General features: G+C 34.8%; 1 protein-coding gene across 1 annotated transcript in view; it reads left to right on the top strand.

Moving 5' to 3' along the window:
• RYR3 (ryanodine receptor 3) overlaps positions 1-16,227 on the top strand; it is a 175,244-nt gene that overhangs the window by 89,688 nt on the left and 69,329 nt on the right. Inside the window, exons 35-43 of the mRNA XM_026051764.1 lie at positions 527-1,328; positions 1,788-1,988; positions 2,109-2,211; positions 5,120-5,257; positions 10,343-10,616; positions 11,378-11,492; positions 12,959-13,088; positions 14,178-14,281; positions 15,151-15,286. Coding sequence (XP_025907549.1) covers positions 527-1,328; positions 1,788-1,988; positions 2,109-2,211; positions 5,120-5,257; positions 10,343-10,616; positions 11,378-11,492; positions 12,959-13,088; positions 14,178-14,281; positions 15,151-15,286 — 2,003 coding nt within the window. The remainder of the gene's footprint in view (positions 1-526; positions 1,329-1,787; positions 1,989-2,108; positions 2,212-5,119; positions 5,258-10,342; positions 10,617-11,377; positions 11,493-12,958; positions 13,089-14,177; positions 14,282-15,150; positions 15,287-16,227) is intronic.

The raw sequence follows: 16,227 nt of genomic DNA, 5'->3' as shown, positions 1-16,227 counted from the left end.
TCCTATCGCTGGCCACCAGTGAGAACAGCCTGTCCCCTTCCTCCCTGCATTCTCCCTTCCTGAACTTATACATATTAATCATATCCCCTCTGAGCCKTCTCTTCTCCAGAGAAAACAGGCCCAGCTCACTCAGCCTCTCTTCATACGAGAGATGTTCCATTCCCTTAATCATCCTGGTTGCCCTTCTCTGGACCCTCTCCAGAAGCTCCACGTCCTTCCTATACTGGGGTAACTTACCATACCTTCCAGAAATGTAATTTTTGTCTTGCCTTTTCCCTCCTCTTTGGTATGGACTGCTAATTATTTATAATCTCATCAAATTATCACACACTTACAGCAAATATCACACAGTTATCACAAATTATAACACATCACCACTACTTAGTGTTGCAAGCATTAAGATTAGTCAGTACCAATCCTAATACTAGAGGCTCATAGCATGAAATGACTATAGTATGTAGACATAAATTTTTAATGAAGTTACTGTTCATGTATTTGACTGGTGTTCTGTTTATTTTTGTAACAGATGCGTTGATATTTTGGAACTATGTGAACAAGAAGATTTATTGAATTTTCACTACCACACTTTGAAACTATATAGCTCAGTTTGTGCTCTAGGAAACACTAGAGTTGCTTATGCTCTTTGTAGCCATGTGGACATATCTCAATTATTTTACACAATAGATAATCAGTATCTACCTGGACTCCTGCGTTCTGGATTCTATGATTTGCTCATAAGTATTCACCTGGAACATGCCAAGCAAGCCAAGCTCATGATGAACAATGAATTTATCATTCCAGTTACAGAGGAAACTCGAACTATTAAATTATATCCTGATGATACAAAGAAACATGGTTTACCTGGAGTAGGGCTTAGTACTTGCCTGAAACCAAGCTTTAATTTTTCTACACCTTGCTTTATTGTGACCAGTGAGGAACATCAGACGTCGAGCCCAGAGATACCACTGGATATACTCAAGTCCAAGGCCATAAGCATGCTAACAGAGGCAGTGCAATGCAGTGGTGCTCATATACGAGACCCTGTTGGAGGACAGGTTGCCTTCCAGTTTGTTCCTGTTCTTAAATTGATAGCAACCTTGCTCATAATGGGGGTTTTTGATGACGATGATGTGAAGCAGGTGTTACTCCTCATTGATCCTAATGTATTTGGAGATCACAAGGATGATTTGGAAGAGAGGACAGAGAAAGAAGAAGTTACGCAAGTCGAAGAAAAAGCTGTAGAAGCTGGGGAGAAAGCAATAAAAGAAACAAAAGCTCCTATAAAGGGCTTATTGCAGACAAGATTACCAGAATCTGTTAAACTTCAGGTGACCGCTTAACTTGAATTTATTATGCATACCATTATTAATGATAAAAGAAAGGTGGTTCTTTGTTCCTGAAATTTGAAATTAAGATCTTTATTCCAGTTTGGCTTGTAGCCTCTTATAAGTAACCTTAATAACCTAATAATAATGATGATGTAATTTCTCTGCATTTTTTCATACTCCAAATAGATATACTCATTTCATTTGTATATTTTGAAAGAGACTTGATATCGCAGTGCATTTGGAGAGTATTGACTATGTGAATGCAATACAGTATTACTGATCATCATAAAACATTGTGCATTTGTCACCTTTACATCATGAAAAATACAAGGAGAAAAAACTTCCCATTTTTACAGTCTATTGTGATATATTGTATTCCCTGTAGCTCTCTCTCTGAGTACGATTTAAGAGATAGATTCTAGCTTCAGTTTTAAACTTGTGCCTGTTTTTCTTTGCTAGATGTGCCATTTACTCAATTATTTCTGTGACTGTGAGCTACAACACAGGGTGGAGGCAATTGTATCATTTGCAGACCGTTATGTATCAAAGTTGCAATATAATCAGAAATACAGGTATAATGAACTCATGCAAGCCTTGAACATGTCTGCTGCACTGACTGCCAAGAAAACTAAAGAATTTCGTTCTCCTCCTCAAGAGCAGGTAATATTAAACAACCAGTGGAAGCCAAAGAGCAAAGAAAATTCTTAGTCATGATCAAGAGTTGTGAGATTTTTCTCAAGAATATTAAAAAAAAATCCTTACTTTTTACTTCCCTTAAAGATTAATATGTTACTGAATTTTCAACTGGGAGAGGATTGTCCTTGTCCAGAGGAGATTCGGGATGAGTTGTATGACTTTCATGATGATCTTCTAATTCACTGTGGTGAGTGGCAAGTGTTTACTTTTTTCTGCTTTCCCTGAGAAAGAGAGAGAAGGAAAAAAAAAATTATTTTAAAAATTCCAGTATTGTGAGAAGAGGGCTGTTAGTTTGTATTATTATCTATATAGTGAATTTCTTGAGTAACTTTGTGTGGATTACCATAAACGTGGGAAATGTGTCACGGTTTTAGACAGAATAATAGAGGATAATATCTAATAGATAGAATTTTTTTTACTTAATTATAAGTTATAATTTATAATTGTAATTTATAAAAATCAGCCAGGCAAGAAGATTGAACTGCCTTAAAAGACATATTGTGAATGCTATATACAAAAATATATAAAAGGATTTGGATAAAAGGATAATACATTATTGCGTGAAATTAAACAGTATATGATGCTGCCTTAACTTGTTTGTTTATTTTGTAGTTCTTTGTGGCCTAAATAAATGCATCTTATTTTTGAAGCTGAAATTATTTCCTAGCCAATTCAAATTTTAGCCTAATCGGGAAAATCATGGAATTACTAGTCCAGTTACAGTGATAGTAACATTAGCAGTCTAAATTATCACTGCTCATTCCCAGTTATGAAACGGTTAAAACTGATGGGCGCAAATTTTCTTGAATCAGCCTCTTTGATGTTATGGTTGCTCCTCAAGTACCTATTTGAGTCTTCTGTTTGATGTCACTTCTCTTGTTCTGAAGAAGGGGACAGGGTCAGTGGAGTGAATTGTCAGCATCCCAACCTCCTCACGGGGAAGAGTGTGGCAGCCTTCATGATTTCTTCTTTAGCCTTTCTCTGATTGAGGACATTTTCAAACAGTTGTCAATATTGTCTGCAAGTCCTATCTTATTACTGACATTAATTGAGTTCTCAGCTGCTAATCATGCTTCATGGGCTGAAACCGTATTGTTGGAGGTGATTTTTATTTCTTTGAGTGTACTTCTGTTACTGTTTTCTACATTATGTGTACGTTAAATGACTTAATTGAGGATCTGGTGATAAAGTAGTTTAATGATCCTCTGGATTGTAAACAAAGTCTTGTGTATTCCTTTGTACAGATTTATCATAGGTGGTCACTGTCGAAGAGCACTGCTAATTTTCTGTGTCCTGACTTGGTCGTGAAAAATCAGTGCTAGGCAATCACAGCTGCAGATAAAATGAATAGGATTGTGCATTGAATATTTAAAGAGCTTCTTAATAGCAAGTACATTTTGAAGGCTAAGTGGAAAACTATGAATGCAATCAAGTAATTAAAGACTGCATCTTAATGAATACATGCGAGTAGTCTGAATTAAGGTTACTCAGGAAGTCTTAATTCTGGTGTGTCCTAACTGTGAGTGGTTAATTTTGTATGCTAAATAATGTTCCTCTATCATAATTTTTGTATGTAATTTCTTGGTTAGAAGCAAAAACACATAAACTCAAAATAGATGTTATTGCATAACACCAAACTGATACTTCTCTGGTTCCTCTGCTGGAACTGTCTATTCCAGCGCGTAGACCTCCCCCACTTAAAGTACTTTCCAACTGGCAACACTACATGTTCAACTTGAGAAGGGAGTGCTGCTCTAAGAGGGCTAAGGACAAGCAACGTGGTCTGTGCCCTTGGAGCTCTGTCCGTCCATTTCAGCTGCTCGCTGTTCAGTGCGTGTTTGCTTTTGTTGCAGTGTGTTTTTATCCTTCGAGGCCCTAGCTTAACTTTTCAAGTTTTACAACCTAGAACTGATTTTCTTGCCAAATAGTTCCTTGCTTTCTATTAATATCTTTCTGTGATTTCTCTTTCCTCTTCTTAACCTCGTTCTTAACTCTTATTTTTCTGTCCAACCAGTCTCACTCTTCTTTTCTTATTCTTTAAATTCCTTATCCAGTCTTACATTTTAATTTCTGGATTCTCTCATGCTTTCCAATTAGCTTGGAATTTCACCTTCTAAATCACTGACTTAGTCACTTCTGGTCACAGATTAGGCTCCTTCCTCTTGGTAGCTGCAAAGTCCAGACTTTTCCTAACCTGTGTATTTCAGTTAATTTTTCCTTAGTTTCTTTATACAATACCAACTATAGCATCTGCATTTTATTTTTTTTCCTCTGTTCCAGCTTTTTAATCCTTAATATTCTGTCTGGGAATCTTTTCCTTTCCTTAACTCTAGGAATCATGCTTACTTGACCAGCAACCCAATAGCAGAAAGTTGGCTGCATTTTGGCTTTGCTAGCTCAGGTTTGAGAGGAACCTGCTTAGATATTTTGTGCTTCTGCCTGTAGATGTGAGAGATTTGAAAATGCTTTAAATGGCTATGAAGCAATATGTTGAGCTATATGAGCTAGTTGTCAAATGACAACCCATCAGCTACGTCATGTAGCTATGAATTTTTCATGAAGAACTATAATCACCAGTATAACATCTCTGAACATCTGCCTTCTTACAGTTGCAAATTCCATTCGTATGTTCATTCATGAATGCTGAATATCTCCAGCAAAAATTGCGCTATAAGATTCACCTGTGCATTTCTTTAACTTGTGCTCTGCAGTTTTAACGAATTAATAATTATCCATTAAAAATTATTAATAACAAATCACATTTAATCAAATATAATTAATGACTATTGTATTTTCTAAAAATACCACCTTTTCATTGAAAATACTGAAAAAATAATACTGAATAGTAATAATCTGGCTATAGGAAAAGTGTACTGAAATAAAAGTGTAAAAAAAAAAAAAAAAAAAAAAAAGAAGAAGAAAGAGAAAACCTGAGCTAATATAATGTAATAGATAATACAGCTACTGGCTTCCACTATTTTTTGTATGACCTTTGATTGCAAAATTATCCAATAAATACTTTATTGTTTAAATACTGAAGCAATTCATCTTCAAAGGTTATAGATTATTTCTGATTAATCTTATTATCTGTTAAGGTATTCCACTAGAAGAGGAGGAAGAGGAAGAGGAAGATGTCTCACTGACTGGAAAACTCCGTTCATTAATATATAAAATCAAGGGTCCACCAAAAGCAGAAAAAGTAGAACCTAGGGAGGAGGAAGAACAATCTCCTAGTAAGTTTTCTTTGCATATACATACTCCTGTGATACACATGTTCCAGAATTTGCAGTTACAACAGTTTTATTTTCTAAGGAAGTTTCATAGAGAACTGAAGAAGGAGACTACACGTTTAAGATCTTTTTGACTTTTGGAAAAATTATCCTAGATATTGAATACCTTAGATGAATTGTTAAGAGAGCAGTTAAAATGTGTGAAAGAATTTTCATTGAGGTTGTTCAAATTAAAAAAATTACTTATGTCACAGTAATAAGCTAGATTCAAGCTTTCTAGGCTTTCTCAAGCTTTTGTAGACCTTTTTATTTCATTTTTAATGCATTTTTTTTCATTTTTATTTACTGCATGAAAAACTGTATGCCTCTCAGTATCAAGATATAGGTAACAAATAGCTGTTTTTCTGATTCTTCTTTTGTATATTGGCTTTCACTATACAATACTTTCTTTTCAGTTTTTACCATTATGAAATTAGCCTCTTTACTCTCTAAAAAATACATAGTGTAGAATTTCCAGCATTTTGTGAAGAAGAAATACACTAGCACCAGTCTTATGTTCCCTTAGGGCCTTTGTCACAACTGAGAGAGCGCTGAAATACTTGTTGAAAAAGTCAGCTGCAAGGCTGAAGTTGCCGAGGTCTTATAGGCAGCCTGACTTTGGCTATTGTCGTTTTTGCTAATAAACACTGCAGACTTGTAACAGTGCTCAAAAAGGTCATGTTCCTGAGCTGGCCAACAAGCTTAAGTTTTGTTGTTAGGGAGCATTTATGGTTTTGTGGGAGACATATGATGATAAATTAGCAGCGTCAGGGGGCATACGTAAGTTTTACCTCTAATGGAACGTAAGCTTCGTAATCTGAAAGCTCTTTTGTAGATTCTTGCACTATATACACCACTGTGGGCTGCCTCTGATGCCTCCTTCAAAAAAATAGTAAGGTCTCTGTGAGCTTGAGTTCTTCCTCTTTTACATGTTTTTGTATTTACCAAGTATATAACTGCAAAGTTGCCATATTCTGCTTGCTGATTTTACTAGAGTTAGGGTAGGTTTTCTTGGTCAATGTTTTCACCTGTAAGAAACAAACAGAAAAAGAACTTTGGGCCCTTTTTTATCTTTGCCCTTACACATAATTCCACTCACAGTTACTAGTTAGAAATGAGGGTAATTAGAGCAAAACTTAAGACAGCTGTTTAGATATCTAAATAGGAAGTATACTAAATAACTAAGGAGGGGATAATAATAATAGGAGCATTTTAGTAGATTTAGTATTACAGAATGGATTATCTTGGGTAAAAATATGAGCAACCATACATGTATTTCTGTGGCCTAGTCTTATTGAGGTCTAAGTTTTCATGTTATATATGAAGATGCTGCATATAACTCAACTTCAAATAATTCTAGCTGATGATGGTGACTTTATAAATTAAAAAATAACTTGTTCTAATGTGTCTCAAACTTCATATCTATAGTGTAGATACACTATAGTGTGTGTGTGTATATATATATATAGTATATAGAGAGATATCTGGAGAGAGATATAGATAGATAAATATAGGTATGTATATATCTGTAACACAGCCTGTCTGTACTGAAAGAACAATATTTGATACTATCCAAGATACTTGCCTACTTAAGCAGAAATGTCATATCTGTCTTTTTATGAGTACAAATACTGTATTCATAGCTTGAATACATAGCTTGAGATGGAAAAAAAATCCAGTATTTAATATTACTGGGATTTTATTCTTCTCTTTTCTTTAAACCTTTAACATAGGCCTTCAAACTCTGAAGTCAGAGGAAAATACTTTTTTTGATATTATTGATTTGTCTGAAAACTGTTCTTTATAGCTTATGAATCTTTTTACCATTTTCAGTGACCTTCAGGTTGCTTATAACAAAAGACAAGAACTGACACCATTTATCAGAAAAAAAAGTTGATGTTCGTTTCTGCAGCAAAGTATTATAGAGGAGGAGGAGTGGGATTTCCCTGTGGGTTTGCTGAGTAATATTAAGCTATGACATATTCTTCTTAGAAAATGAAAATATTTAACTCAAATGCTTGGAAGGTCTGCATATATTTGTGAGATAATGAGATAAGAAGAGACACAATCTGATCCACAGATTTAGCAACAATGTATGTGGAAGAATACATATTACAACCCTGAAAGTTGTTCTGCCCAGCACAGTTTAATAATCACACCAGATTACTGTGAGTAATTTTTGAAGCAATGTCAATAATTAATGTTTGTTAGTTTAGTGGTAAGAAACAGTATGAGCCAACAGGTTGCCTTTATGAAGAGAAAGGTGACAGTCAAAACAATAAACCACATATGTCTGTGAGGCCTTTCAGGCAAATGTGAGCATATATTCATTCTCTCATTCAAACCTAAGTTAACTGAATTATTTATTTTGTTTTTGAAATGCAGAGTGTTGGACATGAAAAATAGGTTTGTTATTATCCGAGCCCAAATTCAAAAGAAAGCTTGTTTTCAAATAAAAAATACTTTATTCTGCCTAATATCTGTTGTAATACATGTGGTTTTAAGTAATACGTATATTCATAAATGTAGATACTAGATTTAAACCCATAACAAACCATTTAACCCCAAAGACGTGATTAGATATGTTTTATATTCATAGCTGAATCAAATGCCATTTAATTTCTCTAGAATTCTTGCCGTATTTTGTTTCTGCCCTTTTATTGCTTTACCATTCCAAATAGAAACAAGCAGGAAGGGAGACCAAGGATTTCTTTCAGGAAACTTTCTCCATCCTGCTATGGCTAACTTCAGAAATACTGTCTGACGAGTATTTGAGCACTTAAACATCATAGCATGTTTTGTTACGTGTCCTTGCAGAGAGGAAATTAATGGTCCTGAATCAGAAAATTATTAAAAATACACGACTGTAGTAAATCAGTTTTCTCTTGTTAAATGCTGCCAAAGCTTATGTCATGCTGTGTGCTACACTATGAATCACTTTTTTTGGTTCTCTGAAATGCTACATTTTCAGAGTAACCAAGCATGTGCTTAATCACAAATAAAACAATGTCATATTTAACAGTTGTTCATTTTGTTATAATGAAAGAAGAATGGAGAGTATTATTTAGCTAACTAGTTTTGTTGATTTAAGGAATAATGCACATTGTATTAATTAAATACCTGATTACATTCAGCTTTTTCAGTGATGGCTCAAACCATGATAAATTATCGCATGTATTACTGGTACCTTAAAGATGCATTACTGTGATTAAAGAAAAATTACAGTTATCTTCCTGTTAGCAGCCGTTACAAAGGCTGCTTCAGCCTCTTTGCTGCTTGGGAACAGAGTGTGTTTGTAACTGGCAGCCAGGAATGTTCTACGTCCTGAAGTAGTCTCAAGTTCTACCTCCTTCATTTGAGCAGCAATTTATCATTAATATTTCATCTGCATGGTGTTTCGTGTTGATTTTGAAGGTTTATTGCCCTTTTAGCTCTTCTCCTTGAATAAATAATTTACTGTGGCTGGTTCTGCAACAGGCAGGAAAGGAATAGCAGCGAAAGGAAGTGTATATTCCTTATCACTGTTACCTCACCCCAAAACACTTAAAATGACAGACTTTTTACTCTGAGATGTCCTGTACGTGCCCTATCCCCTAATACCGGAGGCATATACATGGTGTAAATAGGCAAGATGATTTGGTTTTGTTGTTTTTCTAACCTAATTTTCTCTGAATTTAACAAGACTTTTGTCCACGTCTTATTTTTCCTGAGGAAGCATTAAACATCATCCCAAAATTTACTACCTCAGGTTGCCGTTCATCCCCTTTACCATCATATGTTCTGCTAAAAGTCAGAAATTTGAAGTTAATATCCTCCTTTAATAAAATAATTGACTTATTGAGAAAGGTAGTGTATTCAATAACCAGAAATCAGTGACATATTCGATTTGGAAGGCTATGGAAAATTAACCAATTATTCTAGGGAAGAAGTTAATACAAAAATCAGAGGAGACCGCATAGTAGCACTGAAAGAAGAAACTGCCTTGGCTGAAGGAAATTATAAGGACTCTTTACAGGGTCATTGAATGTTTAATGTATACGATATAGAACAGCTCCAAGCAGTAAGTATTGTGCAGTTCCAAACAAAACTGTTTGTTTGAAATTGCTTCCCCAATGACAATGACTTTCCATTAACAGATGGGAAATATAGATTAAGTTCCTGTTCTAAATCAGTTTCTATCTCCTGTTCCTTGTAGTTTGTGCACTTGGAATGTTCCTTTGAAGAAGTGGTAGATTCTTTGTTTGAAAACAAAAATACCTAAATATACATTTGAAAAAACGAGCAGCTAAAGTGAAGTGCATCCTGGTTTATCCCTTAACTAGATTTGGGGTAAAAAAGGTTGCTATGTTATCTTTCTTCCCATCCATTTTGTAGCTAGTTGGCTTTTCCAACCCGCCCCCACCATCCCAGAAAAAAACATGAGAGAAGTAAATTCCACCTTCATAGATTTAATATAATTTAAATCATGTTTTCCAGTCAGTTAACTGTTTACTGAAATCTTTATCACAAACTTTTTTATCCCAAGCCTAGACTCATGTTAGCCAGAAGCCACTGCCAGAGGATGGTATTTCAATTTACTTATAAAGTTAGATTTCATAATTCCTAATCAGAGGATGTTTGTATTAGAAAATGTTCTGTACTTAATGCTTTTTTAAAAATCCTAATATAGAAGATAAATTAAAAGTTTAAATTTAGCATTTCACTTACAAGGATGAAACTCTCAAGTCATGATATACTAAGAAGTTTCCATTGCTGAAAATATTGTATCATTAGAATACTTAAAAGATTCTTTTCTATTTCTTAAGATTATCTCACTTCTCTCGAGAGATCCCAGAATTAGAGAATTAGCCTTCCACTTGAGGAACCCTGCTCAGTCTGCTCACATGCTTTTCCTCTTATGACGACCTCATTGTTTGCTGTTATCAGTTTGCACTGATGATTTTTTTTTTTTTTTTTTTTTTTTTTTTTTTNTTTTTTTTTTTTTGATGCTTTGGTTGTGGTTGTCAGGTTGTCATATCTGTTAACATTTTACACATTTTACTATTTCAGCCACACTGAAAGAACTCATTTCCCAGACTATGGTGCGCTGGTCCCAGGAAGACCAGATTCAAGATCCCGAGTTGGTTCGGATTATGTACACCCTCCTTCGGCGGCAGTACGACAGCATTGGAGAGCTCCTGCAGGCGCTGAGGAAGGCGTACACGATCAGTGCCGTCTCTGTGGAGGATACCATTAACCTGCTGGCAGCCCTGGGGCAGATTCGCTCACTTCTCAGTGTCAGAATGGGGAAAGAGGAGGAATTGCTAATGATTAACGGATTAGGGTATGGAATTTAACTTTTTCTTTTCAGTTTAAGTAAAATATTGTGCTAAAACCTTTCATTTTAGAACACAGGTGAAAATTGCTATAGTGAAATGCATTAGTGTCTAGTAATTTCATTTTAGTTTCTCTGAGGTACATACCATTTTCACAGAAATTTTCAACATGTCTTCCCAGAGATTTCCAAGATGATTCCCTCTGTCAGTATCAAATGCATCAAAAATGTTTCTGTGAGTCTGGAACTTTTTCTGACATAAAGGACCTAAACTCCTTTTCATTGTATTTAAGTGAAAGATACCGTACAGACTCAAGTCTGTACTGGTACCAGTAATACACCTTTCCCAAACTTAAGTCTTGTTTTGTTTTATCATATGTAAGCGAACAAATTTGCTGGTGCCTTTATAATAGGGAATGTCGTACAGGGAGTTAGGTAGAATCACTGAAGCAGTAATGTGGTCTGAAATATTTCAGAATTTAGACAGTATTTAGCATGGCAAAGCAGTAATAATCTAACTATTTGAACACAAAATACTGATGTTGTTATCCTTTATAGCATTAGAATTTTAAGAAATTTTCCTATGTAAGAACTCTTTTTCTTTTTGCTGTAAAATGACTTTGTTAAGCAGCTGTATTTTGGTGCTGTGAAATTTCAGAATTTAAAATGCTGCCTCTACAATGCATTCATATTTCTAGAATGTCCGATAATGTATCGTTGATTTAAATAATCTTTCTTAAGAATGCATTGTTGCATTTTCTCCCCTTTAGGGATATAATGAACAACAAGGTGTTTTATCAGCATCCTAACTTAATGAGAGTCTTGGGCATGCATGAAACTGTTATGGATGTGATGGTAAATGTGCTTGGAGGAGATAAATCTCAGGTAATTTCACCATAATTTTATTTTTTAGTTCTGCCTATTTGCACTTGTGTTTAGCTGTTAGTCTCTCTGACAGCTTTTTGTCACTTGAACTCCTCCGGTAGAAGGTAAGATACTCTTAATTTTTCAATTATTTTCAAGATAAGATACTATTAATTTTATGATGATTAATAAATTTACAATTTATAGTTTTCACACTCTCTGTTTTGGTTACAACCTGTATGAGTGGTCAAAAAGAAAAAACATGGTACCTCCTAGCTCAAGTTACTAAGACTTTCACAGAAATATTTAGTAACGTAACTCTGCAAAAATGTTTCACAGAAGTTACTGTGTTATTTTTAATGAGGAATGCAGACCTAGAAGATGATTTGGTAAATGAATTTGGTGTTACAGCTTTTAAATTTGATATATCTGACTGTCCCAGAAGAGCATTTAAATCTTCCTTTATGTCTCCATTCCCCACAGAATGCATGGGGGAGAGTTAAGGACTACAGAGGGAATGCAGAACATGTCTCTCTGATCTGGAATTGGTATAGGTGCCTTTTCAAGAATTACTTGTAAGAAATAAGTTGTATTTGGCATTGAATCTATTCTGGAGTCCAGATGCCTCTCTGATTCTTAAGCAGAGATTTATTTCAGAAATATCTATGCAATGAAGATGTCTTTGAAGTACAGAAGCTTACAGATACTCAGGATCCAGTCCCCATAATCTTCTTAAGGAGACAAGGACCACAGTCATGAAATAACACACCAAGGCCTATTACCTGGGTTTTGCACATCATTAGCACAGATTTTGAGGAATACACCACTGGATAGAGAACTGTGAAGCTAAGGAATGGTTGTTTTGGAATTCTAAACCCTAGATTTTCCTCATAGCACCTACAACCTTGCATGGAGAATTTTCGATGTTGTTTTCAGAGGGAAGTTATTTGTGCATAATGTGCAGCAAAGTTAAAAAGTAAAACTTTGGACAGTTGATATAAAACAAAATATTGACTTGTATTATCAGACCTATTCTCTGAATGATACAAGTCTTGTAAAAACCTTTTATATGAAGGCCATAAATTGTTATGGCAAGATATGGGAGAATCAGCCAAGCTTCTTGGATCTCTTTGAGTCTGCTCTGACAGTATTTGGGTGGTTAAGCTTGTTACCACAATGTTGTTAATACAGTCTTTTTGTAAGACTAGTCTGTAAATCTATTTGAGAGTAAAGAATAAAGATTTCTTACAGCTCTTTCCAAAATAATTTTTCAACATTTTCGAACTAAATGACCTTAAGAGGGGGGAAAAAATGGCAGAAAGGAAACGCAAGCCCTTTTTTTAATGCAGGGGCAAAGCAACTCTGTCAGCTGCTCTATTGCCTTGGTAACTTTGCTATGCTCTCCCTGCTCGGCATGCAGGAAGAGGAATCTGAACAGATTGATAATTAACATATTTCACTGCTTTCTCAACTTTCTTCTCCAGCAGATCGCTTTTCCGAAGATGGTGGCAAGCTGTTGTCGATTCCTGTGCTATTTCTGTCGAATTAGTCGTCAAAACCAAAAAGCCATGTTTGAGCATCTTAGTTACTTGCTGGAAAACAGCAGTGTTGGCTTGGGTATGTTATGTGCTTACAGTGGCTGAAACCAAGTCCAGGAAGAACTGTGATTTTACAGATCTGTCACCTAGTTTGTGTAGCAAGTTGAAGCTTGTCATTTGGGAAGATCTTTCTGAAGCGTAAACTGCTTTGCAGATTCACCTTTCACTTTATTGCCACGTCTTTATTGCCACCTTTCACCTCTTTATTGCCATCATTTTATTACTCTGAATTGTAATAAACACAGGATAGTCTAAATCTGTGTATTTAAGCACCTTGAAAGATGTAGGATCAAATCCACGCTGTCTGCCTTTTATTTTTTTTTTTTCCCATTGAATATAATTATGTTTGGAAATCTAAGGTTAAATTAACCATCTATGGTGCTGGCCTGTTTTGTCTGAAAGCCAAACACATGAGTAGGAACATGCTTTGCGTGTTTGGGGATTTTTTTGCTTTGCTTTGTTTTCCCCAAAGTTAAGCCGGCTCTTGTGATTTCTTATCCTTCCTTCAAAACCTTGGATCCTTGATTTTGTTTTATTTTGTGTATGCCTTGAGTTACATTGTTCAAGAAAAAACAATGCCTCGGATAGGAAGATGTCTGTATCAATAACATATAGCAATGCAAGTTAGCATGTCACAGTGCTGTAGCTGTTCATGGCAACTGGTCTTATGCCTGCTTATGCCTGTATTAAACATGAAAATGAAAGAAAATAGGTAACACCGAGGCTTGAAATGCACCCTTTTTGCTGATTATAGGCATATTTTAAAATCTTGAATTGATGTAGGATTGTATGGCTTCTTACAATCACAGTGTTTTACAACTGTCCGTAGCAGAGCAACATTGTAATATTTTTCTAATTTGCTATGTTGCTAATATTGATTTCTTTTTTCTGCATTTAAAAAGAGTGTATTTGTTTATTAATACAGTAGCAAGCCAAAAATGAATCTATTGATTTCATCACTATTAAGCATGTTCTTGACTGAGAAATATCCATTAAACCCCCCTATTAATAGGAGTATGACCTAGATTCCAGTGTGGCTGCTGCCCTCTGCCGCATGACCTTGATTACTGCAAACTACCTGGAATTAACTGTAAGGATCTTCTTGCAGCATTTCCTTCGATGAGAGGTTCGACACCACTAGATGTTGCGGCAGCCTCTGTAATGGACAACAACGAGCTTGCGCTAGCGCTGGAGGAGCCAGACCTCGAGAAGGTAGGGAGATGCTCTGGCCTGCTTGTTTGAATACAGTATTTGAATACAGTATTTGTGCTACAAGCAAAAACATTCGGCTACATGGGAATTTGCATGAGCAATTAATAAGCATTTCAGAAATTCTCAGCTTATTATAATTCATCATATTTTCTCAAAGATTTGTCCTGTTTGTGCCTACTCTTCGGAATGATGTGTTAGGAATTTACATATCACCAACAACTTGAGTCTTTCTGGTTTTCAGAACTTTTTAAACTATTCACTGGTACTGCTAATCTTATGTTCTGAATGATTTACACCTCTGTACACCTCAAGCTTCATTTTAGTTTCTTTTCCCAATAATTTTAATATTTTGGGTAGTTATTAAAACTATTAATGTAATTTATGGTGTTTCCATAATTCTTACTTGTGGCTTTCATAATTCATCGTGAAAGTTTAATTGGAATAACAATAGCTAAAAGTTCGGATGCGGCATGAATTTGGCTTTGTATGAAGTTAAGGCATTTGTGGCACTTACTGTATTTTTGAACTCTGTTTATGCACTGTAAAAAAATATCTGAATAGATAGTTTTATTCTGCTTTTCATATTCCAATTTTTTTTCACTTTGTGTCATCATAGGTAACTGTAGAAATAAAGTGCTTAGCTTTTTCGTTATCGTACAGAACAAGAACTAGAAAATAAGATGGCTACAATATTGAACTGTATTGATAGTTTCTTAGATGAAACTGGTATATAAAAACCTTGTTATTTTATTTATTAAAATATCTTGATGTTAATTTTGCTTCCTGCATTTGTAGTATTTTAAAAAATATAATTCACATACTAATGCACAAAACAAATGTTTAATTCTATGATTGCTTGTATGTTGCAGGTTGTTACCTACTTGGCGGGTTGTGGCCTGCAGAGCTGTCCAGTGTTGCTAGCTAAGGGCTATCCAGACATTGGATGGAATCCAATAGAGGGTGAACGTTACCTGTCATTCTTAAGATTCGCAGTTTTTGTTAACAGTAAGTTTCATTTCTTGTCATCCACATTTTTAAGTTACTTGAAAATGACTTTTCTATCCAAAACAATGCAAAGAGAGGTTAGTATTTACTATTCTTATTACAAGTGCAGGATTATTAGTAGGTACTGTTAAAATTAATTTTCTGAGTATAGATTATTAGTTTTTAAATATATATGTGTATATATATTTTATTTTTAAGAGTAAATTACAGGAGTAGCTTGTTAAGACAGCAAATGAAATTAGGAATTCTACTTGTAACTGTAGTATAGAATATAATGACTTAAGTTATTTTAGCTCAAACCATGATGCTATATTACTCTTTATAGACTCTTCCTAATTTGGATCTTGCATCCCACTGACTGTTATATGGTGATACACCATGTCCTTCCATTGATTCTGATTTCCTTGTAGCACTAGAGGATACGGCTGCTCTCACATAGGCCAGAGTTTCTAAGCCCACTTCTTCCGGTGGCTGCTAAACATAGGAAATTCAGTTCAAATTAAACTGCTACTTGGATTTTTTTTTTTTTTTATCAGTTAAGTGTTGTAGATCACAAATAAAGTACTGGTGCTAATGAGAAATGATAAAGCCACTGACATCTCATACACAGTGACTGAGATCTGTTTCTTTTCCTATTTTTTTCTAACTTGCTCTAATATTTATCTTTTATATAATATTTGTAGGCATTCTTTTCATCTATTTAATAGACATACAGTTTTCCATACCAAGCTGCTATTAATAAGGGTGTTTCAGGCGAGCCATGACCTGTAAAGATTATTGTATTATGATTTTTGTATATAAAAAGATAAAGTATTCTATTTCAGGCTTCAAATAACAACTCAAAAATTTTATCTATGTTTAAACATGCGTTAGAACCAGGACATCTTACCCTAGTATATTTAATTTAAAATTAGAGTTATAATTCTTTAATCTTATTAAGA

Source organism: Nothoprocta perdicaria, unplaced genomic scaffold (genome assembly GCF_003342845.1).
Source record: "Nothoprocta perdicaria isolate Ctin4 unplaced genomic scaffold, notPer1 scaffold_8, whole genome shotgun sequence".
NCBI lineage: Eukaryota > Metazoa > Chordata > Aves > Tinamiformes > Tinamidae > Nothoprocta > Nothoprocta perdicaria.
This window is presented reverse-complemented; position numbering and strand designations above follow the sequence as displayed.